This window comes from Ursus arctos, unplaced genomic scaffold (genome assembly GCF_023065955.2).
Source record: "Ursus arctos isolate Adak ecotype North America unplaced genomic scaffold, UrsArc2.0 scaffold_1, whole genome shotgun sequence".
NCBI classification, from domain to species: domain Eukaryota; kingdom Metazoa; phylum Chordata; class Mammalia; order Carnivora; family Ursidae; genus Ursus; species Ursus arctos.
Genome location: NW_026622763.1, coordinates 21,112,184 through 21,129,192, shown reverse-complemented (window position 1 = coordinate 21,129,192; position 17,009 = coordinate 21,112,184). Strand labels below are relative to the sequence as shown.

Here is a 17,009-nt window from a genome sequence, read left to right as displayed (position 1 = left end):
CTCCTGGTGATCCGATTGCCTTTAAATATCTAATATTCTTTTTCTACACTTTTCTCAGCTTTCACACTTCTGGAGAGAATGTTTGGAGAGACAATACATTTTTTTTTTTTTTTGAAGTATATATACTGACTTTCTCCTATACCCATAACCCCAATAATTGGGGATGTTTCCAAAGTAGAATGATAACAGGCCAATTGTCTTCCATCTTTCGGTCTCATGTGAACTGCCATCAAACTGTTTGCTGTTAATTAGCAAAGATTATTTCATCCAGTTATCTCTGTTTCTCTGTTAGCATAAAGCGAAAGAAAATGCTGTAAACCCATTTCTCCTCTAAGAGTCGACACTAAAGGAAGTTCGAAGAGCATTTTTTCCTTAAACTTTATTCTCACACCCAAATGAGTTTATTGACTTTAAAACCAATTTCTAAAGATAGGCCTTCAAATGATGGTGGAATAGATATCTCCTTCAATTGCCCCTTAAGAAATCTGTTCATCTGTTCATAATGTAAATGACTTTAGTTCACATCTCAAAAACTTCTTGGATAACCAGATAAGTTTGCAAGTAGAACATGAGCACTCCTGAGAATTCTCTTGGTATACTGACATTTATGCATTCTCACAGACAGCTAAGAATATGAGATTTCTTCTCTGCTTAAAAACCTGCAGTGGGGAAAGAAAGGCTGTACCCATATCTCAAAAACAAAGTCTCACCTCCAGAATAGCACAAAAGGCCTATATTTCCGACGTCACGGTCACTTTCTTTTTTTTTTTTTTAAGATTTTATTTATTTATTTGACAGAGAGAGACAGCCAGTGAGAAAGGGAACACAGGCAGGGGGAGTGGGAGAGGAAGAAGCAAGCTCCTAGCAGAGGAGCCTGATGTGGGGCTCGATCCCAGAATGCTGGGATCACGCTCTGAGCCGAAGGCAGACACTTAACGACTGCGCCACCCAGGCGCCCCCACGGTCACTTTCTTATTCCCTGTGCTCCCCTCACACCAATTCACATGCTACCACTGAACAAATGTCTCCATTCCTTTCCATAGCCCTCTGTGCCCCCACTGAGAACATTCTTTCCTAATGATCCTACAAACTCTCTTTAAGCATTACCTCCTTTATGAAGCTAACTCTCAGACACCATTAAATGGTTTTAACCATATTATGTATATAACAATCAAATTACTTTTTTTTTTAAAGATTTTATTTACTTATTTGACAGAAAGAGAGACAGCAGCAAGTGAGGGAACACAAGCAGGAGGAGTGGGAGAGGAAGAAGCAGGCTCCCAGTGGAGCAGGGAGCCCGACACGGGGCTCGATCCAGGACCCTGGGATCACGCCCAGAGCCAAAGGCAGACACTTAACGACCAAGCCACCCAGACGCACCCAATGATTACATTACTTCTGACACTATAGCATAATTGTTAGTTCAATTGTTGTTCCAATTTTAAAAAACTATAAAGTAATGAGGGGCACCTTCATCATAGCAGTGTCTAGTACACAGCTGAAAACATAACTGGCATTTAATGAATTATTAAAAAAAAAAAAGACTGATTTTCATCCATTGTTTACTCACCAAATCAATATATTTAAAAACAATATAATGAATTAGAAGACAGGAACAACATTCATGTGGCTTATCAAAGTTCTTAATAGGTCAAAATTAAAGTCTGCAATCCAAACATATTAAGTCTCCATACGCTACTGAGACCCAAAATACATTAAGTCTCCATATACTACTTAACATTCTAGGACACATTCCCTTATCTGACCATGTACTTCCTTAATGTCAACTCTGGGCCCAACATGATAAAGATGTAGGACTTTTAAGAACTATTTAATCTTACTGGAGTGGAGGAAATAAGTAATGCATTTAACAACTCAAAGCTAAACTGTGTCCCATCGTTAAAAGAGCTATGCCCATTTAATGCCAAATAATGAACCTGAAATAAGAAAAGAAATTCAGGAAGTGCTCTTCTTAACTGCAATCACACCAATACCTTTCCCCAATTTTTATTTAGTATTGGGGGGGGGTTCCCCACTATATAAATACATTCTATCTCTATGTCATTTTACTCTAGATTTCAGTCTCCAGGCTTTTTATTTAGTATTTGGGGGGGGGGGGTTCCCCACTATATAAATACATTCTATCTCTATGTCATTTTACTATAGATTTCAGTCTCCAGGCCATGTTTTCACAAATGGAAAATAACTATGTCCCAGTCTTTATTAGATTTTGAAAGCGTGTTCTTTATTTCAATGCTTTGTCTCCTAAGAAATGATGCTTGAATGCAGGCTGAGTGGCTTTAATTTCATTTGAGAAAAGAGCAAGAAGAAAATGGTCTCACCAAACCAAACTTTCAGACTTACAGGTAAGCATCACTCTTGCTGGTATTTCTGAATAATACAAGAGAAGCACAATTCTCTCTACAACAGTAACTGGCAAACAAAATCATAAATACTCTTCTACATATTCATTCCCAATTCTATTGGCTTGGCTACTATTGTAGGTAATGCTTCTCACATTGATTGTTACAGCACTATTTTGGCTGCATTTAAAACATCACATGAACACTGAAAAAAGAACGAGGTAAGTCTGCCACAGGTATTATGCCATTTCTATAAGCCCCAGGAATTGAGGTCAAATGGGGGATGGGACGTCACGAAGAATAAGTCACTAACAGCAAATTTCGCCTCAGGATCCAGCCTATCTAAGAGACTTGGAGGCACTTGGGAAAGAATTTAGCATTCTGTTAGTTTTTTTTTTCTTTCTTTCCGCATTCTGGAATTTAGATTCTATTTCATTCTATTGCATGAGAGATCCATGGAAATGGGTCTTGGTTTGGGGATTTTTTGGTTTTGGTTTTGGTTCATGGGTGGTGGTGGTAGTGTTTTCCCCAGGGTTGTGTTCCCCTAAGATCAGGCTCTTGAAATGGAGGGCAGCGAACTCATGGTGGATGGTGGGATTTTGTAGGGAAGAAAAGTCAAGCAATTTCACTCTAGAGATTGAAGAGAGTATCCTTGAGTCTAAGGAAAAATTAACCTGTTTTAAAGTCAATTGTCGGGGCGCCTGGGTGGCACAGCGGTTAAGCGTCTGCCTTAGGCTCAGGGCGTGATCCCGGTGTTATGGGATCGAGCCCCACATCAGGCTCCTCCGCTATGAGCCTGCTTCTTCCTCTCCCACTCCCCCTGCTTGTGTTCCCTCTCTCGCTGGCTGTCTCTCTCTCTGTCGAATAAATAAATAAAATCTTTAAAAAAAAAAAAAATAAATAAAGTCAATTGTCATTGAGAAAAGAGTCTCCAAAATCAATGCTATTAAAATTCCTTCTCCCTCTACAATCTAACATAAAATAAAAAAAAAAAAAGCTGATATTCACAAAAACTGAAATGGAAAACCTGTCACCAATTTTGGCCTTTATTACTGTATTAGCAGAAAAGGTTAGAAATATTTAAATTTGGCCTCTTTAATTGGGCAAATACACTCACTGGTCCCTTATAATAACAATTCAATTGCTCTCTTATGTTTAACTTGAGCCAAGAAGAAATTTTCATGTTGTCAGATGTGTCAAGGTATATCTATAAATGATAACAGTAGGAAATTAAGCCATTTATAAGTATGGAAAGCAATAGCTGAACAATCTTTCCTGTTCACTTCCACACAAGAGCGAAATAAAGCCTTTGTTATTGACTACCAAGGTCGTAGTAAGCTATACTATTGTCTTTAACGCAACTGCTGACCCCTGGAAACCCTAGGACTACAGACAATAATAAAACGGAAGAAAGAGAGGTGGAATAAAAAAATTACCAAGGTCTGAAAGAATAATCTAGAGTTCTTTATCTAAATGCTGTTACTCCAAAGTCAGAGAAGGAAGCATAGTCATGTTCTACCCTGAAGCAGAAAGTGTGTAAATTGTCACTTTCCAAGTGACATTAGATAAAGAAGAAAATTTAATGAGACACTGTAACTTTCATTGTTGAAGCAAACACTAAGGATTCTGTAAAGATGATCCCTCTATGAGTGAGAGGGTGAATTATCCAAAGTTATGGTGACAGACACTTCTGGAATGTTGAGAGGCCATGTCACAGGAAAAAAAAAAAAAAAAGTACCTGGTATGAAAAGTTTCATAGGGTAAAATAAATGCACTTCATACCAAGAAAGCTTGCATCATGCCTCCATAACCAAATTCTACATAGAGGACTCACCCGCACACTCAGGAACAAATTCCACCTTGACTACTGCTGCAGAGGGCACTGCTACGGCCTCCCAGTGGTGGGAGCAGGCCACACATTCTTCCAGAGTGGAAGCATTACTGCTCACTTTTGGCTTTCAATCAATTGACTTAAACACACCTGGGCCGGTTTTTCAGTCCCTATCTGTTTTCACTGCCCCAGACTCTGGAACAAACGGACTGCTGCTGCGGTTGTACCCGCCTATCAGCCAGCCCGGTGTGGAGAAAGTTGTTTTTCCTCCGCCTCCGCCTCCTTTCTCTTCTCCTTTTCACATTATTCGAAACTTGCCAGTAAAACTAGATCCTCGACATGCGAAGGTGACGTGTCTGTAGAAATTCCTATATTTACAAATTCATACAAACAACCCTCTTGGGAGAAAAAAAACAAAACAAGAATGCTACTAAATCATGACCCATTGACTCACTCCAGCCTACCAGCCCCTCTCGGCCTGTAGCATTTCTTTACGCTACAGCACTTAGGTATATTTTCTCATTTAATTTTCACAATGATCCTTTGAGGCTGAAGTTATTGTTATTGCTATTATTTTTAACGATTCCCAATTATCACAAGTAGCAAAACTGGCTTGCAAATTCTCGACAAAATGGAATAAATCTGTGAGTGCCAAGGGCCCATTATATCAAGAAGAATATGAGGAGAGGGTGTTGGGAGTTGATTTCCCTTCCAATCAGCAGCACCATCTGTCCCTGGAACTGGCTGCCTACCTTCCTTGGCCTTCTGCGCGCTGGACGCTGGTGTGCTCTGGGCACAGTATACATCCCGGGTCTGGATCCCACCTCCACAAACGGGTCCTGTCACATGCCAGTGGGGATCCTGCTGCTCGAGGAGAAGAGAGACTTGGCATTCTTTCCATTCAGAGGTCCTCCAGGAATACCTGGATTTATTTAAAAGAAATTTGATTTATTTAAAAGAAGAACAAGTAAGGAAAATATAAGATTCTAAAGAAAACGTAAGTCATGACATCAAATGTACGTAATAATCTCTTTCTAGGGCCAAATCTTCACCTATCAGTTGGCTTTGGGTGCTACATCCCTTTTATTTCCTAGGGGAAAAAAATCACAGCAGCGCCGCATGGTAGCAGTATGAGATGGGAGGAGTGAAGAAAGGAAACATGGATAAACAGGGCTTGTGTCTCAGCCCTGAAGGCATAACAGAGTGACAAATCAGAGGAAGACGATGGAAGCCAGATGGGCCTGTTCCATGACAGTTGACCTCGCACTGGGTGACCCTTCACAGGCTTCTGGACGACTACGTGAAAGTTGGCCTTCTGAAAGCAGGAGAGTGGCATGTGAATGTGTGACGTTGGGGATATATGGTTTCAAACAGAGAGAGATGACCAGCTTTTCAACCTCCTTGATATAGAATATTTCCACTTATTTGACCCCACTGGGATAAAGGCCTACACATTAAAAATGAGTTGACAATGTGTCACTACACTTAACTGATGAGTACTTTTTTATACATGCAGAAATGTTGTTATTTAAACTGACTTAGGAATCTATCTTCCCGGTTTATAACTGGTTAAGAAACATACCAATAGACACAAACACACACACACATAAGGGGAGAAAACACAACAGAGTGTGTACACAACTTGCTGAAAACAAAACAACCATTAACAACACTGCACTCAGGGGCACCTGGGTGGCTGTCAGTTAAGTGTCTGCCTTCAGCTCAGGTCATGATCCCAGGGTCCTGGGATCGAGTCCCACAATGGGCTCCCTGTTTAGCAGGAAGTCTGCTTCTCCCTCTCACTCTCCCTCTGATCATGCTCTCTCTCTCAATCTCTCAAAAAAAAAAAATAAAATAAATAAATAAAATCTTAAAACAACAACACTGCACTCAGACCTGGAGAATTATTTCAGACAGAATTTCCTTTTGGGCGTTATTACAACATTCTTCAAGCGCACAGCGTTAATAGAACCCTACAGCATTCACATAAATACCAATAGTCTCATTAACTTCTAGAAAAATAAACAAAACCTAAGAACATTCTCGTAACGGCTGTCCCATTTCAGATTTGAGGGAAAATTTCTCAGCTTTGTGATTGCTTAAAAGAAAAAAAAAAAAAATAAAACAGTAATAAAAATAAGTGTGTGTCACCAAAACCCTGGCCTTACAGAAACTAGCATAAAATTGATATCAAGTCAGAGACATCAAAATAAGAAAGCAATCTCTAAGAAACCTAATAGCAATCAAGCTCCTTCACAATGCATGGCATCACTCTCAAAAGCTTACGAGCTGACAATCGTAAGTCTTATAAAAAGCCCATGGTAGAAAGAGGATTCGGACAACCCTGTGGAGTTTGTTGTGACACAACTGTTCTCCCTCTGCTTCCCTACTTCATCTTCGCATGGTTCTCCTAGGCTGGAAACTTGTCAGTAGGCAGGGCAAGACTTTGGAGTGAAGGGTGCAGGTCCTGCTTAGGCAGGCAATACAGACAATAATTTGTTTCCAATTCTTGGATGTCAGAGACCGAGAAAAGTTTCGTTCTTCCCAGAGGCAGGCCTTCTTCAGAGGTCAAGTTCTGAAGCCTTTTCTCTTCACTCAGAGTTCTCACCCTGTTCTCCATGGTCACTCAAGCAGAAGGCTTGTCCCTCATGTATCTGAGTCTCAGTCTCAGGGCAGGTGGCTCCATATTCCAGGGCCAGGTGCTATGAGGTAAGGGCTTGGGGCGGGGGCGGTTACCAAGGGCTTAGTTCAGACCCTCTTCTCCACAGGTTCTCTAGCAGAAGAGCTCCCCAGCCATTAAGGAGGGGGTCAAATACAGCAACTGAGTAGGGGACTCTTATGATATAATTAGCAAATAAGGTAGGCAAACAGTGGAACAGTGTGGTATACACAACAGGCATGATGTACAGCTCAACTGACCTGTGCCCTCCCACTTACCAGGTACCTGTGACCTTGGCCCATTTCTGTTTTCTCATCTGTAAAATGGGTATGATAATGCCAAATGCTGAACATGACACATAACAAATATTCAACGAATGCTAACTTCCTTTCTGCTTACGTCCTTCTACATGTACGTTTTGGTCCTTGATTCTACAAAACACGCACACACACATTAACGTTTTATGTACGAGGATTTCATTGATTTCATCAAGTCCTAAAGTTAGAGATCCAGGAATACCATGGCCGAACTCCCAGCCACCAAAGTTCAGCAAAGAGCATAAAAGAAACATAAAGTTCAGAATTACAGCAAGTCACGGCAATTTGTTTGCTTGTTTGAAAGGACTGGGCTACGCTGTATAAATAGCTTTTTCAATTAATTTATTGTGACCCTAGAAGAATTAGCAATGGAAGAATTTTGGAAGTCATTCTGGAGAAAAATGAAAAGTTTAATGACTATGGTTTTATATAAAGTAACAAAAACCCTACTGGTAGCTCATTAACCAGCAACACACAAATTCCATTCACTGGCAAATGACAAATTCTCTAAAGAAATGTAAGGCATTTTTCACTATCTCCATTGTTTTCCACCTCAGAGAAAACACCAGCCCAGCAAGCAGCAGAGGGAAAATGCTCACCAGGAAAGGACTTCTATAGTTCTTTTTTTAAACGCCCATCTTTCACAGTCTTTCCTCATCCTCTTTATTTGTTTCAAAAGCATTACTTATGTTTAATCACAAATCACCCCACAACCATGAAAACTGAACATCCCGAACTCCCTCAAACTGGGAAAGCGTCTCCAGGGACTGACAGTATGAGGAATCAAAGGAGTCTTCCTGGCTAATGGTACTCGCTTTCTCCTTTAGAAGCTGTTACAGCAATGGTCCTCCAGCCTCCAGCCAAGTTGGCTTCCTGACTGCCTGGGACATTCTCTTCCACAGTGAAGTCCTTGTCAAAGACTTTTCCACCCTCCCTCTCCCAAGTCTGATGCCTTTTAACACACCCTCATTTTGTCCTTTCGGTTAGGAGGGAAATATGGGAATCTCAAAGGCCAGAGTCCTACCTCCCGTAGGCATGTGGCACTTTGAAATCCATTGTGGAAATGCCTCAAGCAGAGTAAGAGCAACGGAATGAAAGACACTAGTCAATTCTCATCCTACAAATGTGTAAGATCCATTTGCTTTTTCCAAAGGTTCTGGCTGAACAAAACAGCCAAGGCATTAATTTATTTGAGCTCCTAGAGTATCATGACATATCCTTCAAATAATAATAAAAATGACCAATACCTTCTGCATGCATACTCAGTAAACGAACAAACTGAGGTGTGTAACCTCGTTAAATCGTCCCAACAACCCTATGAGGCAGATATGCCCCCCATTTTTTAATTTATTTTTATTTTTTTTTATTATTTTTTTATTTTTATTTTACTTATTTATTTTTTATTATGTTATGTTAGTCACCATGGAGTACTACATTAGTTTTTGAGTTAGTGTTCCCAGTGCTCCCTGCAACACATGCCCTCCTTACTACCCATCACCAGGCTAACCCATCCCCTCACCCCCCTCCCCTCTAAAACCCACAGTTTGTTTCCCGGAGTCCACAGTCTTTCATGGTTCATCTCCCCCTCTGATTTCCCCCCCTTCATTTTTCCAAAACTTCCTTCTCCTAATGTCCTCCATGCTATTCCTTAGGTTCCACATATAAGTGAAACCATATGATAATTGTCTTTCTCTGCTTGACTTATTTCACTTAGCATAATCCCCTCCAGTCCCATCCATGTCAATGCAAATGGTGGGTATTCATTCTGCTGGCTGAGTAGTATTCCATTGTATATATGGACCACATCTTCTTTATTCATTCATCGGTTGAAGGGCATTTCGGCTCCTTCCACAGTTTGGCTATTTTGGACATTGCTGCTATGAACACTGGGGTGCATGTGCTCCTTCTTTTCACTATGTCTGTATCTTTGGGGTAAATACCCAGTAGTGTAATTGCTGGGTCATAGAATAGCTCAATTTTTAACTTTCTGAGGAGCTTCCATACTGTTCATCAAAATAAAAAGCTTCTGCACAGCAAAGGAAATAGTCAACAAAATAAAGAGGCAACCCATGGAATGGGAGAAGATATTTGCAAATGACACTTCAGATAAGGGCTGGTATCCAAGATCTATAAAGAACTTCTCATACTCAACACCCAATAGACAAATAATCAAGTCAAAAAATGGGCAGAAGATGTAAACATATACTTCTCCAAAGAAGATGTACGAATGGCTAACAGACACATGAAAAGTGTTCCACATCGTTAGCCATCAGGGAAATTCAAATCAAAACCACATTGAGATACCACCTTACACCAGTTAGAATGGCAAAAATTAACAAGACGGGAAACAACAAATGTTGGAGAGGATGTGAAGAAAGGGGATCCCTCTTACACTGTTGGTGGGAATGCAAGTTGGTACAGCCACTTAGGAAAACAGTATGGTTTCCTCTTTTTACAGATGGGATAATTGGAATAAAAAAGATGTAATTCTTCAAAGGTCATATAAGTAATTGGAAGAGCAAGGTTCAAAGTCAGATTTATCTGACTCTGAAGCACATCTTTTTAATGAAATGACAAATAGATTAAAATAGTGAATGGCAAACCAAAGAAACTTGATCAAAGGATATAGAAAATAAGTTCAGTTGGCAATAGGTGGCCACCTGCCCAGACATTATGAGGACAAGTAAATGTTGGCTTTGGTCTGAGGAAGTGTGTTCTGGACTGAAGCAAAAAACAAAAACAAAGAAACCTCCCTCTCCCTTTTTTGGTGACAAAGATATTGTCAGTGATCACTAACTGATAATATTTGGCACTGCCAAAATATCTTTTTTCTTTCAGTCTCAAACAAAAAATACATTTTGAGAATATTTTACAGCCAATTTATAATTAGAGCACTGTGGTTACATAGGGTCAAATTTTAGTACTTTCAGGATATAACTGTAAGTTAAAAGGAGAAATAATAAATAAGCCAAATAAAACAGTCTCTAATTGTAAAAATTAAAATTCTCCCTAAAAGTTACAGAAGACAACTTTTTAAAGAGGCCCGAAATCAAATTCTCCACATTGTTCTGTGGCAATTCTGAATCTTAGGTAAACTTGTCATGATCCATTCATGTGAAACCTCCAACATGCCCACTGTTAGTGAGAGAGCGTACTGTCAGCCACTCTGGGACCCCCAACCTCTGAGAAGGGAAATGCTGATAACTCAATATTGAATGCCCAGGGAAAACAACGCATGCACGGGCATTTTATTTAACAACTAGATCTGTAAGAGAGACTGAAGGCAGGGGGAGAGCTAAAACACAGGACTCCCTAGAAAGAGAAATAGGCCTGCCCAAACAGTGAGTGAATCACTTTTGCAACCACACATCCGTTCATTCTTTCTTTCAATAAGTAATTCCTGAGCTCCAAATGTGTGCCAGGCAAGATTTCAGACAACAGAAATGCATAGCAGTGAATAAGACAAAGCTCCTGACCTTGAGAAGACTGTCTTCTAGCGGGGCAGACAGACAGAAATGCATCATCCATAACGTGGCATTAGACAATGAGGAGAAGAGAGAAATGGATGAGGACAGCTATTTCGGGGTCATGACCAGGAAGTCTTCGGAATCCTGAAGAACATGAGGGAATGAGCACAGGAATAGGAGGGGAGGGAGCATTCTAGGCAGAAAGAGGAGCATGCCCAAAATTCCAGGGAGGAAGAGTACTCGGCACTTTCTAGGACATCACAGAAGCCAGTGTGGCCGGGCCAGGTGGGTCACGATAAGAGGAAAAGGAAGTGAGGAGTAGTCAGGAGTCAGGCTATAAAGAGCCTTGTAGGCCAGAGTTGGGAGTGTGAGTGTTATTCCATACGTGCTAGGAAATCATTGCAAACTTTTGAGGAGGACAGTAATTTGGTATGATTTAAATTTTTAAAGGATCACCCTGGCTACCAAGTGAAGAAAAGACGATGGAGGATGTAAAGAAGGGAGACAAATCTGGAGGACTCTGCTCATCTGGGAGTGATGATGGTGGCTTCAACTGGGGCGGTCACAGCGAATGTGGTGAGAAGTGACGAGGTTCAGGACATACTGTGAGTTAGGGAAAGCTTCTAATGGATTAGATATGGATGAGAGAGAAAGGGAGGAATGAAGAACGATTCCAAATTGTTTTTTCCCCAAGTATTAGCATCACAATTTGTTGGCACTGAATTCTTAAATGAGACAACTCAGGAAGGGGGACAAGAACCCAAAGATCAGGGCAATCGTGTATTGTAACTGTGAAATTCAGTTTTTCTTCATTTACCTTCTAGAATCTGCCTTCCAAATCCTTCTCTCATGCCTGAAACTCAGTGCCCAATCTCCTCATATGTTCCCCATAATGTAGGTCTCCTCTTAGGAAATGGTCAAAAAATGTATCCACGTGATACATATTAAAAGTTAGGCGTGCACTTGTCATGATGAGCACTGGGTGATGTATGGAATTGCTGAAACACTCTATTGTGCACCTGATACTAATATAATACTGTATGGTAACTATACTGGAATAAAATAAATGATAAAAAAGTTAATATTAAATATGTTATCATCAAAGGAGGTACATACAGCTTAAAGAAGAAACCAAGATTAAATCAAAGAGAGAAATTTCTAATGGTAGAAATACATATTCCCATTACGAAATATCGGAGACAAATTCTGGACAAGGAAAAGCAATTCAAGGCCCCCAAATTCAATTGCTGAGGTAACCAGCTTGTCTTCCAGACAGTGGTGTTGTCTAATTCAAGGAATCCTGTACTCAAACTATTCTTCAAATGGAAGGGGGGAGGGCAGAAGGAGTAAGGAATGGATTCATTGCTGTGAAGCCATGAGTAGAGACATCCTAAATTAGCAAAGCCAAAATTAGAAAAGTAGGCACGTTTAGTGACTATTTTTAAAAGACCTCCATCCTACTAATGTGACATAAAGTGATTCTAATAGCAACAGGATGGCAGGCCCATCAGAGTTTTATAGCAACCTCTGCCCTTCAGAATGTATGCTTTATCACTTTACAAGGCTTAGAAGTGCTTACAAAGTGCGGATTTCTTTTCTCCTTCTAAAGACTTGGATTTAAAGCAAAGCAACATGGAACAGAATGTTAAGTGATTTAATGATGACAGATTGAAAGAATAATTGCATTAGTTAATGGTCATGTTTTGACTAAGCACATATAGATTTGCAAACACTCTTGGAATTGAAACCCCAGTGCAAGGTATTCAAATTAAATGTGTGTATATTAAAAATCAGTGTACTGCGGCATGACTAATTTATGATAATGTCTGTTGTCCTTTTAAAGTTGCAAATGCATTTAGAAAAGAATTAACTTGTCATTTTTTGCTGAACAGACGACCAAAATAAAGGGAATAGATCAAGCTTTATATATTTTATGCTCTAGTAATTTTTTATTGACTAGAGTGGGACTATTGATTATGAATGAAGTGCAGAGTGAAGTGCGGAGCTCTTTGCCCTCCAGCAGATGGCTCCGCTAGCCAAACTCCACATATGTATTATGAATAGACTTCTACCGCTGTGCGCAGCACTTAGCAGTACGTTAACTTTCTCACACTAACAGGGAAACAAATCTTCCATCCAAGAGGACTTAAAGTGGCACAATGGGGACTCATGAAACAATATGCACCAGTAAAAGACAGACTCAATAAAAAGGCATCAGTCCTCTTCTGTTGAAACAATTTATAGATTCTTTGAAACTATAGTTTCTTGTCTAAAGCAGAGTCTCCTGAGGGCTCCAGGTCATGACTCCTTTACTCCTCAAGTGCTACAGAAAAGCTGCTTAATTAAAACAGTTTAAAAAAAAAAAAAAAAGCATCCTTAACGAATCCATGAATTCATTTCAAAAATGTATTGAGTTCCTACAGGTACAGGGTGTTAGTGCTGTGGCAGATGATCAACGGGGGAGGATACAGAAGATGTGGCAGGTGATATGCATGCCGTGCTGTTCTGGAAGGAGAACTTTACAAATTCAGATGGTGATCTCATCCCTCACCCTTTCTCAGGCTACTCTTATAACCTAATGAAAACAGAAACTTCTTATCTGGAAAACCAGACACACTGTTAGCAGAAGCAAGGCGGCCATTGGGGACCATGTCAAATCAAGCTTCATGTGCCCATCCCTGCTCTGGGTAGATGTTCTTATTTAATCTCCTTGACGGTGCCAATTTCAGCTGCTCTTTATAAGAAATGACTTTGAATCCTTCACACATGTTATATAATAAGTATAATCATGGAAGAAAGTATCCTGTGCATAATATTGTTCTGGAACTGCCCTACATACGAGCATTCATTCATTCATTCATCCATTGTTTTCTGAGCATTTACGATGAACCAGACATTTTTATAAGTGCTACCCATTCTAGGAAAAAAGTAAATAAACAAAAAAGCCACATTCTTAGATATGGGGTGATCTGTAAGAACGTAACCAACTATTAAACACTCTTAAAGAACATGGTCATCGTGTTCTGGATACTCTAGTTTTTAAAGAGTAATGTTATAGAGAGTCCCTGACTTACAGCAGCGCAACTTTTTGACTTGTCATGGTGTGAAAGTGATACACATTCAGTAGAAACCATACTTTGAATTTTGAATTCTGATGTTTTTTTCACCTAGCACTATGTAGTCCAATACTCTCGTGATGCCAGGCAGTGGCAGTAAGCCGCAGCTCCCAGTCAGCCACATGATCCCAAGGGTAAAATACAGATACACGTGCAACCATTCTATACCCATATAACCATTCTGTTTTTCACTTTCGGTATAGTAGTCAATAAATTACATGAGATTTCAATATTATTATAAAAGAAGCTTTGTGTTAGATGATTTTGCCCAAGTATAAGCTGATATAAGCGTTCTAAGCACATTTAAGATAGGCTAGGCTAAGCTATGATGCTTGGGAGGTTAGGTAGAGTAAATGCATTTTTGACTTAACAATCTTTTCAACTTCTCGAGAGACAATTCCCTCATAATTCAAAGAAGATTTTTTTTACAAGATTCTTAAGATGCATGAACTAAGTGAACACAGACTGAAAGTTTTCTTGTTTCCTGAATTCTCCAGCAATTAGCACAGTGACAGGCTGAAGCAGGTGTTGGATCAACATTTCTTCACAACACACCAACCCTGTGCCAGCACTTACACAGTTCCAGTGGGCAAGGGAGGCCAATAACCAAGCCAAGTTTTGCCTGCTGCCATCCGTTTCCTTCGCTCTATCTCTGGCTTCAGTATCATCTATAAAGATCCATCAATGAAACCCCAGAGTTTTCTCAAGGAAAAAGAATTTTATCGAGAAAATCTAAAATTGGGTTTGGTGCCTTAAAGAGATGTTAGGGACAAACAGGCTGGCCACAGGGAGTCGTTGTAGAAACAAATCAAAGTAGTCTGCAGGAGACCCAGATACAACTCTCCGTATGAGTCTGCACAGATAGATCATAATAAGGGTAAATTCATACATCCCAGAGATAAGGAGGGATGGATTATGAGAGCCCAGTTACTCAGTGCCAGACCCAAGAACTGAGACAATGTTATACAAATGGGCTTTTCTGTGCGGTTGTATCACACAGGATATGTAATTGTATCAACCATACAACTTCTGCCTCCAGATCTTCTTAGGAGTTTTAGTCTACATTGGTCACTGTCACCTTTTAATAGTGCTATCTTTTATTCAATTTCAAATTCTAAATGGTCACTTAAGAGGCAGAACAGCCATTTTTTGCATGAAAATTGTTGTCTCCTGGTGAAGTGATGGAAGTTGCTGGTGGGTCATCCGAGGTGTCACTTTCAAGAAAGATGTTGACATTTTTCAATATTCTTGTATGTTACAATGTATTCGGCCAGAATGGGCTGTCTAGGTAAACACAAGGGAGCTGGAACCACAGTGTGGCTCAGGTCATGCCTCAGTTATCCGACATTAAGCATTGAAAATGCTTTCCTTATACTATCTAGCAAACAGGGCCACATTATTTATAGTCTTAGCATGCTTTTCACCATCCTCTGAGTTGAGAGGTAGGACCTAATACTTCAGATGTTAATCAGGACATAAGAAAAGACACAAGTACCAAGGTAGTTTATAAAACACATACCTTTCAATGTTCTGAGGTAGAGAATAACATAATGCCTAAGATCATGAAGCCTAATGACAGGAGATAAACACACCAAGAGAGAAGGTGACAAGTGACAAGCAGATTCCTCCTGTCTCTCTCATTTCTACGCCCACCTCATAATATACAATGTGAGTGCTTAGTGTTATATTGGAAGGGGACATAAACTTACAAGTAGACTGTGAAATGTGGAATAAAGGGGTTTCTTGGAGTCTATAAATGTCTTGGTTAAAAACATACTGTTGAAAAGAGAAGTAAGGCTATACTATGCTAACTTCTTTATATAGTTCTATAATTTTCCATGGTAGCATAACATAGACTAGCTTCTGTCTCCTTTCAAGTTTACGTAAGCCAGTTGCCCCAAGGAACTCAGGGAGCACTTCTAGAATGGGCTCCTTTTGGTCACCATTCCTTTCATGGGAACACACCTCAGGGACTGGCACTCATAGTGTTTAGAGCTAAACTGCTGACCAGTGGAGTCCAGATGCTACGAAGAGTAGCTCCAAAGCTAGGTAACTAAAGAAATTTTTGAGCAATATTAATATGTAGGACCTAGGGTGCTTCTCTAGCTCTTCCCTTTTCCTGGAATATTCTTCCCCTAGCTGTCTGAAAGGCTAATTTCCTCACTTCCTTCAAGTTCCCCCACCATATCCAGCTTATTCAAATGAGACTCCTGTAATGACCCTGCTTAGGTCTGTAACCTGAGCTGACCCCACATCACAGCACCCCAGCAACCCTACTGTAATGTTTTTGTTTTTCCCACAGCTCACGCACACAGTATATAGCTTATTTATTATACTTATTTGGTGTACCTTCACTAAAATTTAAGCCCCATGAGGGGGAGAGGATTTTGACTATTTTGTTCTCTGAGATATCACAAACATTAAACATAGTGCTTGGCACATAGCCAAGAGGTCAAGGTACATTTATTGAATGGATGAGCACGTCTCTTACAGCACAGATGGTAGAAGGGTAAAAGCCAAACTGCATTCTGAGAGAGTTTAAAAAAAACACTATGAAAAGTCACAGAAATGTACATTTTCCTGCTGGGGAGAAATATGGTGAATTAGATTGCTTGATGTATAGGAATTGCTCATGAATTCTGGGAAAGGAGAAATGGGCATTTTTGTTTCCTAATAGATGTTCCCATTTCCCTTGTTCACAATGAATTTTAATCACCAATGTCACACTAGAAACAAAAGTTAGGACACAGCCTTTATGCTTTCCTGTGGTAGAGGCCACAGCTCAGATTTCAGACAAATAAGAATGTCAGCCAATGTTAATTCTGCTGTTATTTATGCATTCTCCTGGAATCAGTCACTAACACATCATTCTCCCTAGGAAACCCTGGTTGGTATTCAGTGAGTTTTCAAGGACTCCTATTTCCTACAAATTCACTATTTGAGACGGTTTTTTAAAAATGTCAAATTCAGTAACATTTTCAAACAGCAAAACTAGAGGGCCAGGTTCATTGCCAATGAAATTTGTCAGACCTATTTTCAGACGTTAAGGTTCAATCAAATGAAGATCAATAAAGAAATTCACCTTGGGTACATCCTGAATTATCACCATTCTACATTATTTTGTTAGAAAACATGATACATATAAACACACGATTATGTGTACACATACCTTCATCTGGGTATGTGCCTTCACTATGACCATCATGAAAGTAATGGAAAGACTATTGACTTTGAAGCCAAAGAGACTTCAATTCAA

General features: G+C 39.9%; 1 protein-coding gene across 1 annotated transcript in view; it reads right to left on the bottom strand.

Annotated features, from left to right (window-relative positions):
* THSD7B (thrombospondin type 1 domain containing 7B) overlaps nucleotides 1–17,009 on the bottom strand; it is a 576,660-nt gene that overhangs the window by 504,345 nt on the left and 55,306 nt on the right. Inside the window, exon 4 of the mRNA XM_057306371.1 lies at nucleotides 4,947–5,116. Within this exon, the coding sequence (XP_057162354.1) occupies nucleotides 4,947–5,116 (170 nt within the window). The remainder of the gene's footprint in view (nucleotides 1–4,946; nucleotides 5,117–17,009) is intronic.